Source organism: Tauraco erythrolophus, chromosome 2, assembly GCF_009769465.1.
Source record: "Tauraco erythrolophus isolate bTauEry1 chromosome 2, bTauEry1.pri, whole genome shotgun sequence".
NCBI lineage: Eukaryota > Metazoa > Chordata > Aves > Musophagiformes > Musophagidae > Tauraco > Tauraco erythrolophus.
Genome location: NC_141466.1, coordinates 58,838,411 through 58,855,286, shown reverse-complemented (window position 1 = coordinate 58,855,286; position 16,876 = coordinate 58,838,411). Strand labels below are relative to the sequence as shown.

Here is a 16,876-nt window from a genome sequence, read left to right as displayed (position 1 = left end):
AAATAAACTTGAGTTGTACAGAGTAACATTTTCTAATTAATTTAATTTAGAAAGTTTTTTTTTTTTTTTTAAATGGGATGAGTCTCTTCCCCCAGTCTGAATAGCGTCAACTTCTGGCAATTCTTGTTTCTGTAAATCAAATATATCCATGTGAATCAAAGAGAATCGAAGTTCTTGTTCATTTTAAGTGAGTTTATTTGGCCTTTTAGTTCTAGTATTTATTTTTCAAATGAGTTGTTAGTATGAATAGAATTACTGGCATTCTGTAGATATTTAGTTGTTGTTACGAAATCCAGTCTAAATGAATGTGCTGTCTAGTTCATGTCTGCATACTCTGTTGTATAGAGAAGTAATTTGGCTTAAATTGACTGATTGAACAAGGTTGTGATACAACTTAAGAAACTGTATCATTCCCACATAATACTAAAAAGTTGCAGGTGCTGACTGTAGTTAATAAACTTCTGAACAGAAGAAAAGCATTGCAAAAATATAAACTCCAATGTTTTAATTGGTAAAAAAAATGTCTGTAGCCTTACGACTTAAGTGATCTTCAGCTTATGCAGCTTGTAATTACAGTGGTCTTGGGATAAGGGATGGGAATGATTCGGTGATTCCTCATGAACTTTGACTTTAGACAAATCTTATAAAGGATTCTGAGTCAGGAAACAAGTTAGTCTGGTTTTGCTTTTTAAATTTCACAGTGTTGCAGTTATGAAATAGGGTATTAGAAGGATTTTTTTTACTTTCAGCTGCAAAAAAGACAGATCTCTTTTGTGATTTCTTTTAGCTCATGTTTTATAGAAAATTCAAGTCTGTAATTGTCTGTACCAAGAGATTCCAATAGCGTAATTGTTTGCTCTGGTGCATGTGATGAGACCACCAACATGGACCAACTGTATGACAGAGCCCATGTTAAGAGTTCAGCCTGCCCCGGTGACCTTGCTTGGAGAACATCTTGTTCATGCCTTGTTGATGGCTTTGCTGCCTGGACTCCTGCAGCTCAGACCTCTTACTGAGCAGCATGCTGCAGGGAGGAGAAAAGATTTTGGAGGAAGGAAAAAAAAACCTGTAGTTTGTGTTTTAGGTGTTCATATATGACCCTGCGTGTGTATAGGATAAAGTACTGCTGGGAGTTGTCTATATTGCACCTGTGTTTATGGAGTGCTTTCAACGATAACAGGGCTGGTTCCCAGCTGGAGCTCTCTGAGGTGACGCCTATCCTTACAGAAATTCACCACATTGCTCTGTGTTCCCTTAGTTCCTGCATCTATAGGGGAATCTGGCTGAGGAAAAACTTGATTGTATAGGAGGTGCTGCCTTGTTTGTGCATGGAGGGGGTGATGTGGGACAAATAGGCACCTCTAGCTATTGCCAAAGCAAAACTGTTGAAACACAATGGCTTGCCATACACCACCACCAACATGAATGCGCACAGAAGTGCTGTAGCTGAAGAATTTCGATACCTGTTAAAAATGTTTTTGTAAAGTTTGCATTGTAACTGCCATTTCGTTTCATCTGGAGCCTCCAGTTCAACTGCAGATAGTAAATTCTAAGTACCTGGTGAAAGTAGTGAATTCTACAGGCATAAAGCAGTTGTTTTTCTTGTTACTGGCACATGTAATTTACATTAGGATGGCATTTAGGGGCTGATGTCTCAAAAGTTTTAAGGTCTTATCAGTCAAGGAAGAGTTGCCATAGTAAATGGGGGGGGAAAAAAAGGTAGAAGGATTTTTTTTTTTCCTGTCTTCTGGGACAAATTTTTAGCAAATATATACTTTTTTTTTTCCTTGTATCTGCTTGCAAATAGCGTTGTGATAGATGTCCTTTTGTTTCTTGTTTTTGGCACATGTTTTATAGCTTAGCATCTTTAGAGGTCGATCTTGGAACTGTTCAGGAGGGGGTTTGTAATGTCTGAGCAGAGGTTTTATGTATTCATGAGACTCTCAAGAAGGACTGTGAGCTATAAGCTCTACGGCTCCTGGATTTGAGAAGGAATCTGAAATACTAAGATGCATCAGTGGCTCTACATGCCTTACGTCTTCAAATTGGTATTGTGGTAGGCTGACATGACTCAGTAATATGTTTTTGCAGAATTGTTACTGTAATGTTTTCCTACTACTTTTTGTGATATTTCTCAGCTTTTTATAACGGTGCTTCCTGAATCTCTTCTGTCTTAGTCATTGGGATTCATGCTCCTTCTCAAAGATTGATCATATGCACAAGCTTCATCTGTTAAGACAACTAGAGTGAAGGTGATAAAAGTTTAGGTATTCAAAGGATATGATAGTTCTTTCTAATCTCTGTTTTAATAGCTAAAGCTAGTCTTCTTAGTCTATAGTTAAGACTGTTGCCCTCAGGTTTTTAAAGGTGATCTCAGTAGAAAATAATGCTTTACTACTATTATAAATACATAACCAGAGTCTTTTTCCGTTTCTTTTAATTTTCTTATCCTTTTTACTACAGTTAACTGCTACATTGCAACATTACCGCTCACATTTTAAGCTCACAGAAGTTGGGAAATTCAAATGTATGGTTCCCTCAACAGCCATAAGTCTGCTATATTACACATTACACCAGTAGTAAAAATCTTCCCTCTAAGATAGCAACTTTTTATATGTTTCTGCTTTTTCACTCCTTAACTTTCTCAAATACTGGTTTTCAGTTGTGTCTTAAAGTGAATTTTTACTAAGGAGTTATGGATGAACTCCGTTTACCTCATGAACTGGGGTAGAAGTGGAAATATCTTCTAAAATCTTAGTGAGGCTGTTAAAACCTGAAAATTTCCACGTAGTAGACTCTTATCTATGACTAGATAACACTACACAATTAAACTAAGAGATTAACTTTGCCTTTTCATAATGGTATCTTCTCCCGAACTAGGTTTTTAGTTATTGCCTGTGGCACTGCAGTTTCAATAAAGCTCTTACAGCTTCATCTCTTTTCTTCTTAGGATGTGTATGTAAATAGTTTTGATGGCTGAATGTCTGCAGAACTGTCTTAATATATTGTCCTCTTTCTTTTGTGTTAGTTTTTCTTCTTTTCTGAAGCCGAACCGCTTTTGTTTTTAGTGAAGTTCAGAAATGTTCATGTTAAAAGAATTAATCCCATGGTCAGTTCTTTTTGTTTGTTTGTTTGAATTCATTTGTATAGGGCTACAGTGAAATAAATAAGAAGAGCCTAAATTTTATATTCCATTAAGGGAAAGATGAAAACCAGTTTAGAAGTAGAGAGGTCAATGTAGCTAATATTATTTCAAGGAATTGTTTGGAGGAAAAAAAAAAATCTCAGACCTTACCTTCTACGATGAAGTAGTAAAAAAAACCCTTTGAGGAAAAGATTAACTTGTCATGATTGCACTTGTGTTCCTGTCTGGATTGACTTCTAGTAGGAGCAGGGAAGGTTCTTGTGGTCCATGTAAAAGTTAAAGTAGTGGTTTGGAAGAGAAGCTCTTCCGCAAACTGGCCTGCGTGAGGATCTGGGAAAGCAGCAGGAGCTGCTCACTGCAGCCAGAAGGCTACTGCAGAAAGCGAACTGGCAAAAGTACTGTAGGTATTAGTTGTGAGAAGTTTTCGAAGAGGAGAATGAGAGCTTGAACCCCTGTGGAGAACATGAGCTGTCACCAAGGAAGGAGGGAAGTTTTACAGGAGCTGCTGCGCTGGAGCTGAGCTGCCATTCAGAGGAACCTAAACAGGCTGCAGGAATAGGCCAGCAGGAGCCTTGGGGAGTTCAAGGAGGACAAACGCCAAGTCCTGCACCTGTGAATGAAGAAATCTTTGCATGTACGGAGGCTAGGACTGGCAGGGAAGCAGCTCTGCTGAAAAGGACCTAGAGGTCCTGATGGGCACAAGCAAGACGTGAGAAAGCAGTATGTCCTGGCAGCAGCACCTTGGCCTACATGAACAGGAGCATAGCCAGGGGATGGAGCAATCGGACTACTGCACTAGAATTGACTGCATCTAGAATGCCAGCCCCCAGTACAGGGAAGAAGACGTCAGTGAACTGGAGTGAGCTCAGCAGAGGGCCACCAAGGTGACTGGGGACTGGAGGACTTGAAGGCCGAGGGAGCTGGGTGTGCACAGCCAGGAGAAGGTTTCAGGTGGGCCAGTAGCAACCTTTTAGATTATTCCATCCAATTATTCCAGGTTGTTTTAGGAGGGGGAAAAAAAAAGGTTCTCCTCTCCTCAAATCCTGTTAAAGGATAACCACATCATTAAAACATAGCTTGATTTGTTTATCCGAAATCAGATATAACTTTGTCCTCTGGTGGCCGAGTTGCTCCAAAAGACCTGTCATCGAAATGCACACAGCAGGAATTCTGAAGGATAGTTAACTATGGCAGCCAAAAGCAGCTGGGATACCTTTTCCACTGGTTTATGTGGATCAGTTTTCCCAAAGTGTGGGGTGTTTTTGGCACTGTGTTTTAGGCACCAGCTGTACTGAAGTCTTGATGAACTTCTCATGTTCTGTGGATGTTCCTTGAAAATGAAGGCCTTTTCATGCAATATGAAAAATGCAGTATGTACAGCAGTTTAAGACTATGTATCTGGGATTCATTTTGTATTATATTTCATCCTCAGTTACAGAATATTTGTGATGTAATAAACTGTTTCAGAGCCATAAGAATTGCAGAGCAACAGAAACTGACATTGATTTCCCCATTGCTGTCTGAGAAGATACAGACTTTGGAGAAATAAGTTTCTGAATTAAATGAAAAAAGAATACTTTATAAAACTTCCCTTGCAGATCCTGTATTATATACAGCTATATATATTGTTTTTAGCCTACTTTTAATGCCTCCATATCTGTATGTAATGGGATTATGGAAGTGCTAAGTTGAATGTGAATTTAAAATAATTTACAGTGTACTTATAGTAAAATATGGAAATACTAAATTCAAGTGTCATCAGGGGGAAAAGAATATTGAAGATTCAGGATTTTATATTCCTATATACACAAAACAGACATTTCCAAAATTATCTCAAATTTATTAAAATTAGAATCCAGCACATTCTTCAAAAACATTTTGAGTGGATAACAAAACCATTTGACGGAAAGACTACCTTATTTTATAGAATGATAGAATGGTTAGGATTGGAAGGAACCTCAAAGATCGTCCAGTTCCAACCCCCCTGACATGGGCAGGGACACCTTCCACTACACCAGGTTGCTCAAAGCCTCATCCAGCCTGGCCTTGAACACTTCCAGGGTTTAGGCATCCACAACTTCTCTGGGCAACCCATTCCTGTGCCTCACCACCCTCAAGGTGAAGAATTTCTTCCTTATATCTAATCAAAATCTCCCCTCTTTCAGTTTAAATCCATTGCCCCTTGTCCTATCACTACATGCCCTTGTAAAAAGTCCCTCTCCAGCTTTCTTGTTGGCCTCTTTTAGGTACTGGAAAGCTGCTAGAAGATGTTCCTGGAGCCTTCTCCAGAGTGAACAACCCCAACTCTGTCAACATATCTTCATAGCAGAGGTGCTCAGTGCATATAGTTCAGTATCTTTTGTGCCTAGCTTTCTAGCCTCTAACAGATCAATATTTGGTATCTATCTTAAATGTGTTATATTCAGAACTATCCCAGTATGTAACACATAAACTTTCAAATGCAGAATTATTGTTTATAACCTTATTATTTTTTTCAGACAGAGACATGATTTTTTAAAAAAAAAAGAAAAAGCAAAGTTTGATCTACTCCCAAAATATTTTTAGAAAAAACTCCAAACCTACTCTTAAAATTGTTTGTGTCTTTCAGCAGAAAGATATTATTTCATAAATGCAGTGAGGCAGATTGCCTTTTGCCCTGCAGTCTGGATTCGATGTGCACAAGTTTACAAGGGAAGAAGATTTGAAAAAAATTTTCTAATCCTCAACTTGATGAGTCTTGGAGACAGACCTGCTGTATGAAATGGTTGAAGGGAAAAAAAAAAAACCCCACAGAGTTGCTATTGGTTATAGAAAGAATTGGACTCTGACCTTAAAACTGAATTAGACCTTCCTCTTTTGAAAGCCTGTCCTTGCAGAGAAAAATAATCTACGTGTTTGAATAAATGCAGTTGGTAGGATACAGGAACGACAATAGCATAGACCTCTTTTGTCAAAGCTAAGAATGGGAAGAATTGTCAAGCCAACATAAACAATAGAGTGAAAAGAGCAGTACAGGGAAAGTCAGCTCTTTTTGAAGAAATAGAGTTGAATACCTCCATAATCTGTCAATTTACTGGGCTCCAATCATATTTATTCCACTGTTGAAAAGAAAAGAGGAGGGGAAAGGGTAGGGGGAGGCAGTGGCTCAGGATTAAAATACAAATAAAACCCCTTTACTAATATTTGTGTAGAGCTATGGTATGGCACCGCTGATAGTTTCTTTTAATTGGAAAAGAAGGCCACCTGCCTTAGTGCCTGCAGTGATCTGTCCCCATATCTGGAGTTTCGGGTCAGTGCCCGCTGCGTACGTGCGGGTCAAGCCTGCGTTACTGTCTCTGACCTCTGTGGGATTTCGGCTTCTAGAATGAAACCCCAGATTTGTGGAGTATAAGCGGAGAGGCTAATGGATTCTGGATGCAGTGGCACAGACTGTGTGTTGCACTTAAGGCAAACTACCCGTGTGTGCTAAATTCGCCACTTCCAGCCCAGTCCGACTGACGTACTGTGTGCAGGGCACATGTGGGGTTTCTGATGTGCCTCAGTTCAGCTGGATTTGTTGCACACGTAAACAAAAGCATGGTAGGAAAACGGAGACCCTGTCTCATCTGTAATTACGTTTTTGAGTTTGCAGAATGCAGTGATGTTTTGATGTCAGAAATCTTTCTCAGCTGACCTGCTTCCGTTTTAACAGCTACTTTTCCGAAGTTTTGTTGCTCGCTGTTTCTGCATGAGTCATTGGAGTTACTGATACGGAAATTTCAGGGGAAAAAAGTCTCTGCTAAAACATAACTCTCAGTTAACAAAAAACTAGTGAGAAATGTTGAGATAAATACAGCATTTTAATAATTTCTTTGCCTTTTTAAAGGACTCTGGTACAGGGATCTCCCATCCCTTGCTAGTGTTGAGACTGATTTATTCCAGTCCTTGTATTTGAATTCAAATACAAAGAGTTTTTCTAAACTCTTTAGAATGAGGAGATGAAGTAAGGGTAGTTGGTTGCAGTCATGTAAGAGGCAGGAGGAAGTTGTGAATTTTTTTAGCGTTGTAGAGAAGGTGAATGAAGTTAGCAGTCAGTTCTGAGTGGTGTGGGTTTTGCTGTTTTTTTTGTGAACTTAGCAAGAAACATATCCTTTAAGACTGACTTTCTGTAATTGCTGATATCTACTAGGATGAGGTATTTTGCAGTTGTATTTTTTTCTTGCTGTTGTTTTTTGGTTTGGTTTTTTTTTTTTTTTTTAAAAGCATTTAGAGGAGAGAGTTACTGAGTGCTGCTTGAATCTTGGCGAGAGCTTTAAAAATTGAAAATTCCTCTCTCAACTTATTCCTATGAACTTGAATACTTTTCAAATGGCACATTGAGCCAGAGCAGAAAATACCTTTAAAAGAATTTTCTATGGCTTATCCATACCTGACTTAAAGTGTTTAACTCTTAATTTTTCTGCTGTGAGAAGGGAAAAAAGATGGAGTAGACGTTTTCCAGTCAAGATAGCAATGCATGATGATTCTTTCCCATGAACTGAAAAAATCTTCTCCTCTTTAGTATTTTGTAGTGAGGTCTGTTAATAAACTTTTATGAAAAACTTTTGAAGTATGCTTTTAGTGATTCTTGAATTGATGTGCTTGGACAACTGTAGGTTTCATTCCTACAAAATCTGGTGCTGAAACATGACATTGGTCTTGGTAGATTTGACCAGAAGGCAGTTGCTAAGGAAAAAGAAAATATAGCTACAGGCAAGCAGCACATTGCAATATTTACCTGAAGTTTCTATAGTGTCTATAATAGGTGGCTCAAATATTCCTGAACTAGATATTTTCTGGACATAGTAGTCTTTCATGACACTTTATTACAAGAATTCTTTCCATTTTTGAATCCCAATACACCTTTTTTAAATATTCTATGTCATGTAGCGAGTAGCTGCTGTAATGTAAAACATATCTGCTGATGTTTATTTTAAATGAGGCCCTGCTGTTCTCATCAGTGCTTACAGTGTTGAAGGAAGTAAAAGGAGTGAAATGTTATTTCCTATCTCAGCAAGACAAAAAAGTGAACAGCTTTATATCAGTCTTAGCATATTGGTTGTTTTCTTTCTTCTAGGATTCTTCAGTCTGCTCCGACTTTCAGAGGAGACATGATCACACACTTCTTACCCTTAGTCATTCACGTATCTCTTCTCTGTACTTTCCAACTTTTTTCCATCATACCCTGTTGAGTAAGGTAGGCAGAGGGAGGTAGAGCTGCACATTGCTTCCTCGCTTGATGGATTTTGGAGGTGAGGGGAAAAGGGGAAGCAAAGCCTGGAAACTCAAATTCGGAGAGATCTTTCTCAGCAAGCATTTTTTTAAGCAATAAACTTTCAACTTTAGTTGAAACTATAAGACATAGTAGGGTGTTGGAGAGATCATTTTGAATGGAGTATTTTTAAAAAATATGTGAAGCAGTTGGAATTTAAAGGCAAACTCAGGTATGTTTTGTGTTACAGGAATAGGGAAGAAAATACCTACTTTTAAGTGGGGAGAGGGAAATACAGATTATTTTCTGAAGTCAGGTGGGGAGAAGGGCTATATAGGCAATTGCATCAGTCTGTGAAAAGAGGTGATTTCTAGTAACTTTTGATTTTAGTCTGGGTGGATAAGTCTTGCTTGCATAAAAATTAAACTGCTTAGTTTCTAATGTAGTTTATCAGGGTCAGGAAAGTGACTCAACTATGTTAAGAATAATTGGAGGTAGAGAAACATATAATTCATCTTGATATTCAGATCAGTTAAGAATACTTGCAAGTTTTGCCAAATTTAATTGTAAACCTTTTGTGCTACTGAATCTGATAAGAAACAATTTCTTAATTGGAGCTGTAATTCCAGAATGTAACTTTGCCATGTCCATGGCAAGTATGCAGGTTGTGGCAGCTTAATTGAGAAGAATGTGTTCAATGTAGTATTTGGCAGTAAAGGCTTGGATCAGTAGATTTTTAATTTTTCATTCTTTTTTTTTCTTCAGGTCTCATACCAAGCGATAGTAGCATTAGGAGTGTATATGTGAATTTTGAAATATCTCGGTTCCTTGTTATTCAGATCCTATATTCATGTATCGGTGGCTTTAAATTTGTGTTCTAAACTTCTGCTGTCTTTGCTTATTTCTAGTGATTTTCTCTTTTAGTAATTTCTTAACCAAAAAAGGGAAATTCTGAAATTTAAATACCTATTAAATGCGTGCACCTCTTTCCTTACTGTTTTGCATTACTTCTTTCTTCTCTCAATAACAACAAAAACAATCAGTGGAAGAGTAGCCAAACCAAAGCAATTTGCCGAAAAATTTCTTCTGAGGCTCTGAGATTACATGGGAAGACTCCCTCAGATGGGATGTTCTTACTTGAGAGAGCGGTGAACAGTCTGCAAGTGACTACTTGGAACGGGAATTTGCTTTCAGAGGAAATACAATAAATGGGTATCTGCTTGTCGTGGTTTTAGGCTGATCCAGCAACTAAAACTCACACAGTCTCTCCTTCTCCAATAAAGTAGAGAGGAGAGGGAAAAAAAAAAAAACCAAAAGGACTGAGGGTTGAGGCAAGAACAGAGGGAGCACCCACCAACCATGGTCCTGGGCAAAACAGGCAGCGCTTTTCTCAAAGCAAAACAGTTTATTAATGATTACTTAGAAGGACAAAGGGAAATAAAAACCAATTACTTGAGAGGACAGAAAGAAACAAAACCAGATCTTAAAACCGACACCTTCCCCCCCCCCTGCACCTTCCTTTTCCTCCCGGCTCTACCTCCTCCCCCCAGCAGCACAGGGGGCAGGGACTGGGGGAGTGCAGGTCAGTTCATTCCGTGCTGTTACTGCTGCTTCTTTCTTAAAGGAGAAGGAGTCCTTACACCCTTTTCCCCTGCTCCAATGGATCCCCTACCCACGAGGAAAAAAATCCACAAATTTCTCCAACGTGAGTCCAGCCCACTGGAAACAATCCTTCCCCACAGATTGCTCCGGTGTGGGCTTTACCACAGTCTCGGGTACTTAGGGAGCTGTAGCCACTCGCTCCGGCGTGGGTCGTCACGAAGACTCCAGATGCCTTTCTGCCTTGCCGTGCCCCCAACACGACCATCCTCGGGCTCAGGCATCTTCTCCCCACGGGCTGCGAGTGGGTCGCTGCTCCACCGAGGCCGTCCTGGTTGCAGGGGGGCAGCCTGCTATCTCACCATCAGCTGCAGGGGAAACTCGGCTCCGGCACACCTCCTCCCGCTCCATCCTCACTGACCTGCTGTCGATGCGGCTGTTTCTCTCAGATCTCAGTCCTCTCCAGGTGAACTCAGCCCAGTGGGCACCCTGGGAGTGGGGTGCCCCCGAGTTCCCCAGCTGGCTCCGCCGCCGCCATTCTCCGTGGGCGGCGCCGGCCCGACGCAGGCAGCCGCCCGGCCGGGAGCCAGGGAGCGGGGGCAGTGCCCTCCTCCCTTCTCTGGTCGATCCTGGGCGAAGCACCTTTTCCGGTTCCCTTGTCCTGACTTAAATAGGGCAATTCGCAGAGGCGCCCTATTGGCTCAACCCCGAGGGGGATGGCAGTCTGATCCGGTGGCCAGAACTAAGCCTAACCCGGATCCAAAACCGGGGAGGTCGCAGGGAGCAAAATCCCTCTCCTGCCACCAGAACCACCCCCCCCTCCACATCAAACCATGACATTCCACCCCTCGCCTCTGCGAATTCCATATTTAGGCACAACTTTAGTTACAGAAAGAGAACACAGAGTTACAGAAAAAGAACACAGTATCAACAACAACATCGAAGAAGAAGAAGAACACACATTTTACAAACAATCCACCCCTTGTCCCTTCACCAGTCACAACAATCAAAGTTTCCCAAGGTCCTTCTGTTTTTCAGCACTGTGAAGTCCATGTTTTGCCCGTTACCTCTCCCAGTCACTATTCTTATCTCAAATTCCTCGAGCCCCACGTTGGGCGCCAAAAGGACTGTCGTGGTTTTAGGCTGATCCAGCAACTAAAACTCACACAGTCTCTCCTTCTCCAATAAAGTAGAGAGGAGAGGGAAAAAAAAAAAAACCAAAAGGACTGAGGGTTGAGGCAAGAACAGAGGGAGCACCCACCAACCATGGTCCTGGGCAAAACAGGCAGCGCTTTTCTCAAAGCAAAACAGTTTATTAATGATTACTTAGAAGGACAAAGGGAAATAAAAACCAATTACTTGAGAGGACAGAAAGAAACAAAACCAGATCTTAAAACCGACACCTTCCCCCCCCCCCTGCACCTTCCTTTTCCTCCCGGCTCTACCTCCTCCCCCCAGCAGCACAGGGGGCAGGGACTGGGGGAGTGCAGGTCAGTTCATTCCGTGCTGTTACTGCTGCTTCTTTCTTAAAGGAGAAGGAGTCCTTACACCCTTTTCCCCTGCTCCAATGGATCCCCTACCCACGAGGAAAAAAATCCACAAATTTCTCCAACGTGAGTCCAGCCCACTGGAAACAATCCTTCCCCACAGATTGCTCCGGTGTGGGCTTTACCACAGTCTCGGGTACTTAGGGAGCTGTAGCCACTCGCTCCGGCGTGGGTCGTCACGAAGACTCCAGATGCCTTTCTGCCTTGCCGTGCCCCCAACACGACCATCCTCGGGCTCAGGCATCTTCTCCCCACGGGCTGCGAGTGGGTCGCTGCTCCACCGAGGCCGTCCTGGTTGCAGGGGGGCAGCCTGCTATCTCACCATCAGCTGCAGGGGAAACTCGGCTCCGGCACACCTCCTCCCGCTCCATCCTCACTGACCTGCTGTCGATGCGGCTGTTTCTCTCAGATCTCAGTCCTCTCCAGGTGAACTCAGCCCAGTGGGCACCCTGGGAGTGGGGTGCCCCCGAGTTCCCCAGCTGGCTCCGCCGCCGCCATTCTCCGTGGGCGGCGCCGGCCCGACGCAGGCAGCCGCCCGGCCGGGAGCCAGGGAGCGGGGGCAGTGCCCTCCTCCCTTCTCTGGTCGATCCTGGGCGAAGCACCTTTTCCGGTTCCCTTGTCCTGACTTAAATAGGGCAATTCGCAGAGGCGCCCTATTGGCTCAACCCCGAGGGGGATGGCAGTCTGATCCGGTGGCCAGAACTAAGCCTAACCCGGATCCAAAACCGGGGAGGTCGCAGGGAGCAAAATCCCTCTCCTGCCACCAGAACCACCCCCCCCTCCACATCAAACCATGACACTGCTGCAATTTTCTAATGGAGCTTGATACACTTATTTGTCATGTGTCCCCCCCATTGCTGCTCCATCAGTTAGGTGTTTCAGAGACTCATGCAAAAGCCAGATTTTGGAAGAGAGGGGTACGGGCACAGTTTGTGTTCTCTTTAATATGCTGCCTCACTTAATAAGGAGTAGGTGAGAGAGAGACTGACAGAGAGGGGCTGACTTTGTTTTACAGATTACCCGGTAGTGTTCGTGCTGTGCTTAGTGGAGCTACAGGGAGGAGACTAAGGGAAGGGCAAGATGTGGTGTGAGTGCTCCTTTCAGCTTGGCTTTGTGATTCTTCAACTTCTGAAACGGCCCAAGTCCTCAGGCTCCTTTTCGAGAGCTTCCACCGGCAACTGGTCCTTGCCAACGACTGAATTTCTTTTTACCCCTGATGTTTAGGAATAAAAGAATGTTAAAATAATTGGGTTTGATGTAGTCAAGTCTTATGGGCCCGTACTGTATATGAGATTTTTTTTTTCTTAATACTGTAAAATAACAAGATCTTAGCATTGCAATTCTTGGAGGCAGAACACTAGTTAAGGTATTTGTATGTGTAGCTACTGTTGGGGGGAAAAAAGCTATCTGTAATGTGAAATCAGAGTTGTTACCTGAAAAATCTCCTCTTACTGTTACTCTCTTGTGGTAGTTATGCTACAATTTTGCAGACGTGGTTGGAAACAGCTTTTAAAGTGAAACCCTTGTCTGTCCTTTGCTGTGTAAAAGCTCTTGTTTTCTCCCCACTCCTCCCCGAGTAAGAAGGTGTGTTAACACTTAAAAAATAAAACAAACAAAAACCTAAAAGGCACACCCGCCCAAACAAAACAAAACCTAAACAAACAGTCCTCCCCCCCCCGCGAAATGTGTTCTTAAGCCTACTGAGAATTGGATGGAAAAATTTTACTATGAAAAGAAATTATGACGGACAATAAAATTTTGTGCAATCTCCTTTTATGTTTAATAGAACATAGAAAAGGAGAGTGTTATTGGTTGTAACATGAAGACCTGCTCGTGCTGTCTTGATTTTATATTTTGGAAGAGAATGTTAAGCACACTTTGCCTTTTCTGTTATTTAACATTTCAACTGATAAAGAACCTTTTCACTACAAACTGGGCCTTCCATTGTATAATAACATAATACAAGAACATTGTAATGTATGACATTTGAAATATGACCTTATAAATTTAGTTTATGAACTCGGTTTTAAATATTAATATTTAAAAATAATTTATAAATTATGTTATCTGAGACTCAAACAAACAAACGGGTCCCCCCCGCCAATCCCCAGAATCCGTGGGCTGATGATGAATCTTTCCAAAATCAGAAGATGACTTTATTCCTAGTGCTTATACCGTAAATAATAATTTGGAGTTTTCTTTATTAATTATTTTTCAGATGTTACTACATGGTGCCTAATTATAAAGATAATTGTGGAGTGTTTTGTCCATCTGAACTGGAATTGAATGCAGATATTGCTTTAGCTGAGACACAGGAATTAGCAGTTTTCCATCTTCTTCCCTCCTTTCTTTTGACTTTTATTTTATAGCCTTCAAATCTCTCTCTGCCAATTTATTTCTAGATTTCTGCTGCATGTTTCATTTGGAGGGTTGAAATTGCTATGGATAAAAACACGAGGTGTTATTGTTAGTGCATAGAGGAGGGAAAGGAACAGTGGCTGACCTGGGAGAAATGCGTGTGTGTACACGGCAGGGCAGTTAGTATGGACATGCCTCGCTTTGTGAAATGTATTTAAAGGCAGTTGCTAAATGAGATGGAATTATTGATTTTTAGTTTGTTGTTTTGACTCTTACTGTATTGTGAAATTGATTTGTTTATTGGAATTATGTTTCTTTCTAAGCTGCTGAGTTACAGTGCTGCTCTTCAAGGGATGAGAAGATTGTGTCAGTTGTTAGTTTATAGATATGGATTGTCCACTGTTTCCTGTTTATTACCAGGGCAGGAGAAAATGAATGAGATTTAAAACAGCTTATTGCTCCAGTATGCTGAAACTTTAATGTCTTTACTTTGTACATGATTTGTTTCTTATTTCTACAAATGCCAAGACCTGTATGGCTCTTCTCTTCGCTCTTAGTTTATGTTCTGCATAGTTTGACATGGTTTTCTCTGCTTTTATGGTGCTTAAACAACTAGCCTACAGCAGCAAGCCATAACTAATCCTTCTAGTAATAACCCATGGTGTTCTTAATCTGCCTTTTAAACAGATATTTTTTTTCTCCAACCTCAATATTTAGAGAATGTTTCACTGTGTAAGTTTGTAGTGAGAAAACCACATTAAACATAATTGAGAAGGTCAGTACAGCAGGGCATGTTCTGTTTTGATGCGGTACAAGGATTTGTGCTAAAATTTGAAGAATTATTTTTTTTTTATGCTGTGGAGATCATAGGTTTTTGCGCATTTCAGTCTTCTAAGACAGTATATAAAGCCAGAATACTTACTGTGAAGCAGTAAAAATTCTTAAGGCATGTAGTGTTTTTTTTTCCATTATTTTTTTAAGGTACAGTCAGTAAGAAAATCTATTTTTTTTTTTTAGTCGCTCTTTAATGGTATAGGTACAATATGTGTTTGTACAGATAATATCATAGAGGCAAAATTGCACTTGTATAGCTGCATTTAAGAAGTGATAAATCATAAAGAACTAATACTGTAATTGAATTGCAGGCTTATTATGAGTTCACTGAAAAACTTGTGTATGCTTTTTATTCCACTAATGGAGTGCCATCACAATTTAAAAAAAAAAATTGTCTAAAGTTTCCTTTTTCTGTTATAACAGTTACAAACAGGGGACATTGAAAATTCTTCCTTGGAATGAACAGCAACATCGTGAAGAAGACTGGTGTGAAAAAGCAGAATGCAGGTAAGTATATAGAAAAAGCAAAAAGTTTTTTCTATATTTATGTACATTTCGGATAAAGAATTTACTTACTAATTCTCAAAATCTGGGAAGTACCTAGTAAGACTCACTTTTTATTTTTTTTGTGCACACTAGCTTGTGTATTCAGCTTTCTTAGTGAGACTAAGCGAACACTTCTTCATGTTACAGGATTATGTTCATTGTGATCATGTGATGTGTAAATTTTGCAAATGCCTCTGAGCGGGGACGAGGTTACTGTTGGAAATCCTGATTTATTTCATTGTTTTTCCTTATGCCCTGTTGCATGCTCTTGTTACTTAACCATAGCATTATCATAGCAGCATTAATAGATCACAAAAGTGCCTTTCGCTGTGTAAGGAACAGATGGAAAGCAGAAGTTGAGCATACCTCTGTAGTAGAGAAGATTCATTCTTTCATGACCTATCTCATGTTTGGAATCTCTTACTAGTTACTTTGCGGACAAGAATTATCACTTACTGTGATTGGCATCAAATCATTGGTGTAATGCTAGGTTGGTTATATGATTTTTTTCCTTCAGAACAACCAGGAGTTTTAGGAAAAAGACTGATGTGAAAAAAAAATGCAAGCAACTGTATATTTAAATATATGCTTACTTTTTTTTTTTTCTTTCAAAAGGATGATTGTTGAACCAACCTTACAAGATGAAGGTGAATTTCTGTATGAAACACAACCTGAGTTACTGAAGTACAGGACTACAGACCTTTCAGTAGATCTCGTTACCGATTGGTATTTGAGCAGAGCACAGGAAATTGAAAAATATGCGATGCAGGTGAGAATAGCGATGGAGGCTGGCTCAGGCTGGTCAGCCTTCTCCAACAGAATCCTGTCTTTATGTGTATCGATGGGATGCTTTTCCCTCAGCAACATACACTGTGTCTCAATCTTCATTACGGCTTTTCAAGTATTTGTTTTTACTTTTACAGAGTACTTGCTTTGAAGTTTACTCAGCCAAATAACTGATCCGTAAGAATGAATAGGAAGCCAGTAGATTACCTTTCACTTGGCTTACCATAACAGATAGTAGCACTTTCATAGCCCTTGAAAAACGTTTCATGTTACATTCTATGTTTGTACCTAGGGAAGGGAATGTAGTGCACAGGGTGTCAGGCAACATGTTTTTCATTGTCTGTCCTATGGTACTGTGCCATATATATCGATATACGGCAGTCAAAGGTGTCATTCATATGCCAGTATGTAGTACTGTCATAATTTCTTCCTGGAAAGTTTATTGTGTGTCTGTGGGTCTACCATGCAGCTTATTTTTGCTTTATTTTCTTCATATTTTAAAAATGTTTGAAGCTCTATGTGGTAGAGATAAGCATTGCGAGTAAGAATAGAGCCCATCACTGACATGCTTGGTATTTTATTGCTTCTCAAGCCAATTTGGCTGCATGAAAAGGAGGTTGACTGGAAATATTGCTATCAGTTCATTCTGATGGGTGAGTTCTTTTATTCTTCCAGTTTACAGTCCTCCAAGGCTCTTTAATCATAGTTCCCTGTGATCTTAACAGCCTGTCAGTAGGTATGGAAATAAAAACAACGTTCAAGGATCAATTAAATTACTAACAAATAAACGAAATTGCGTTCTACTCTTCCTGACTTATGTCTGCCTCTCTG

The 16,876-nt window shown here is 40.6% G+C and overlaps 1 protein-coding gene across 1 annotated transcript in view; it reads left to right on the top strand.

The window, feature by feature from the left end:
• Window positions 1-16,876, top strand: part of NBAS (NBAS subunit of NRZ tethering complex) — a 189,876-nt gene that overhangs the window by 38,657 nt on the left and 134,343 nt on the right. The window contains exons 22-23 of the mRNA XM_086631399.1: window positions 15,137-15,220; window positions 15,875-16,028. Coding sequence (XP_086487525.1) covers window positions 15,137-15,220; window positions 15,875-16,028 — 238 coding nt within the window. The remainder of the gene's footprint in view (window positions 1-15,136; window positions 15,221-15,874; window positions 16,029-16,876) is intronic.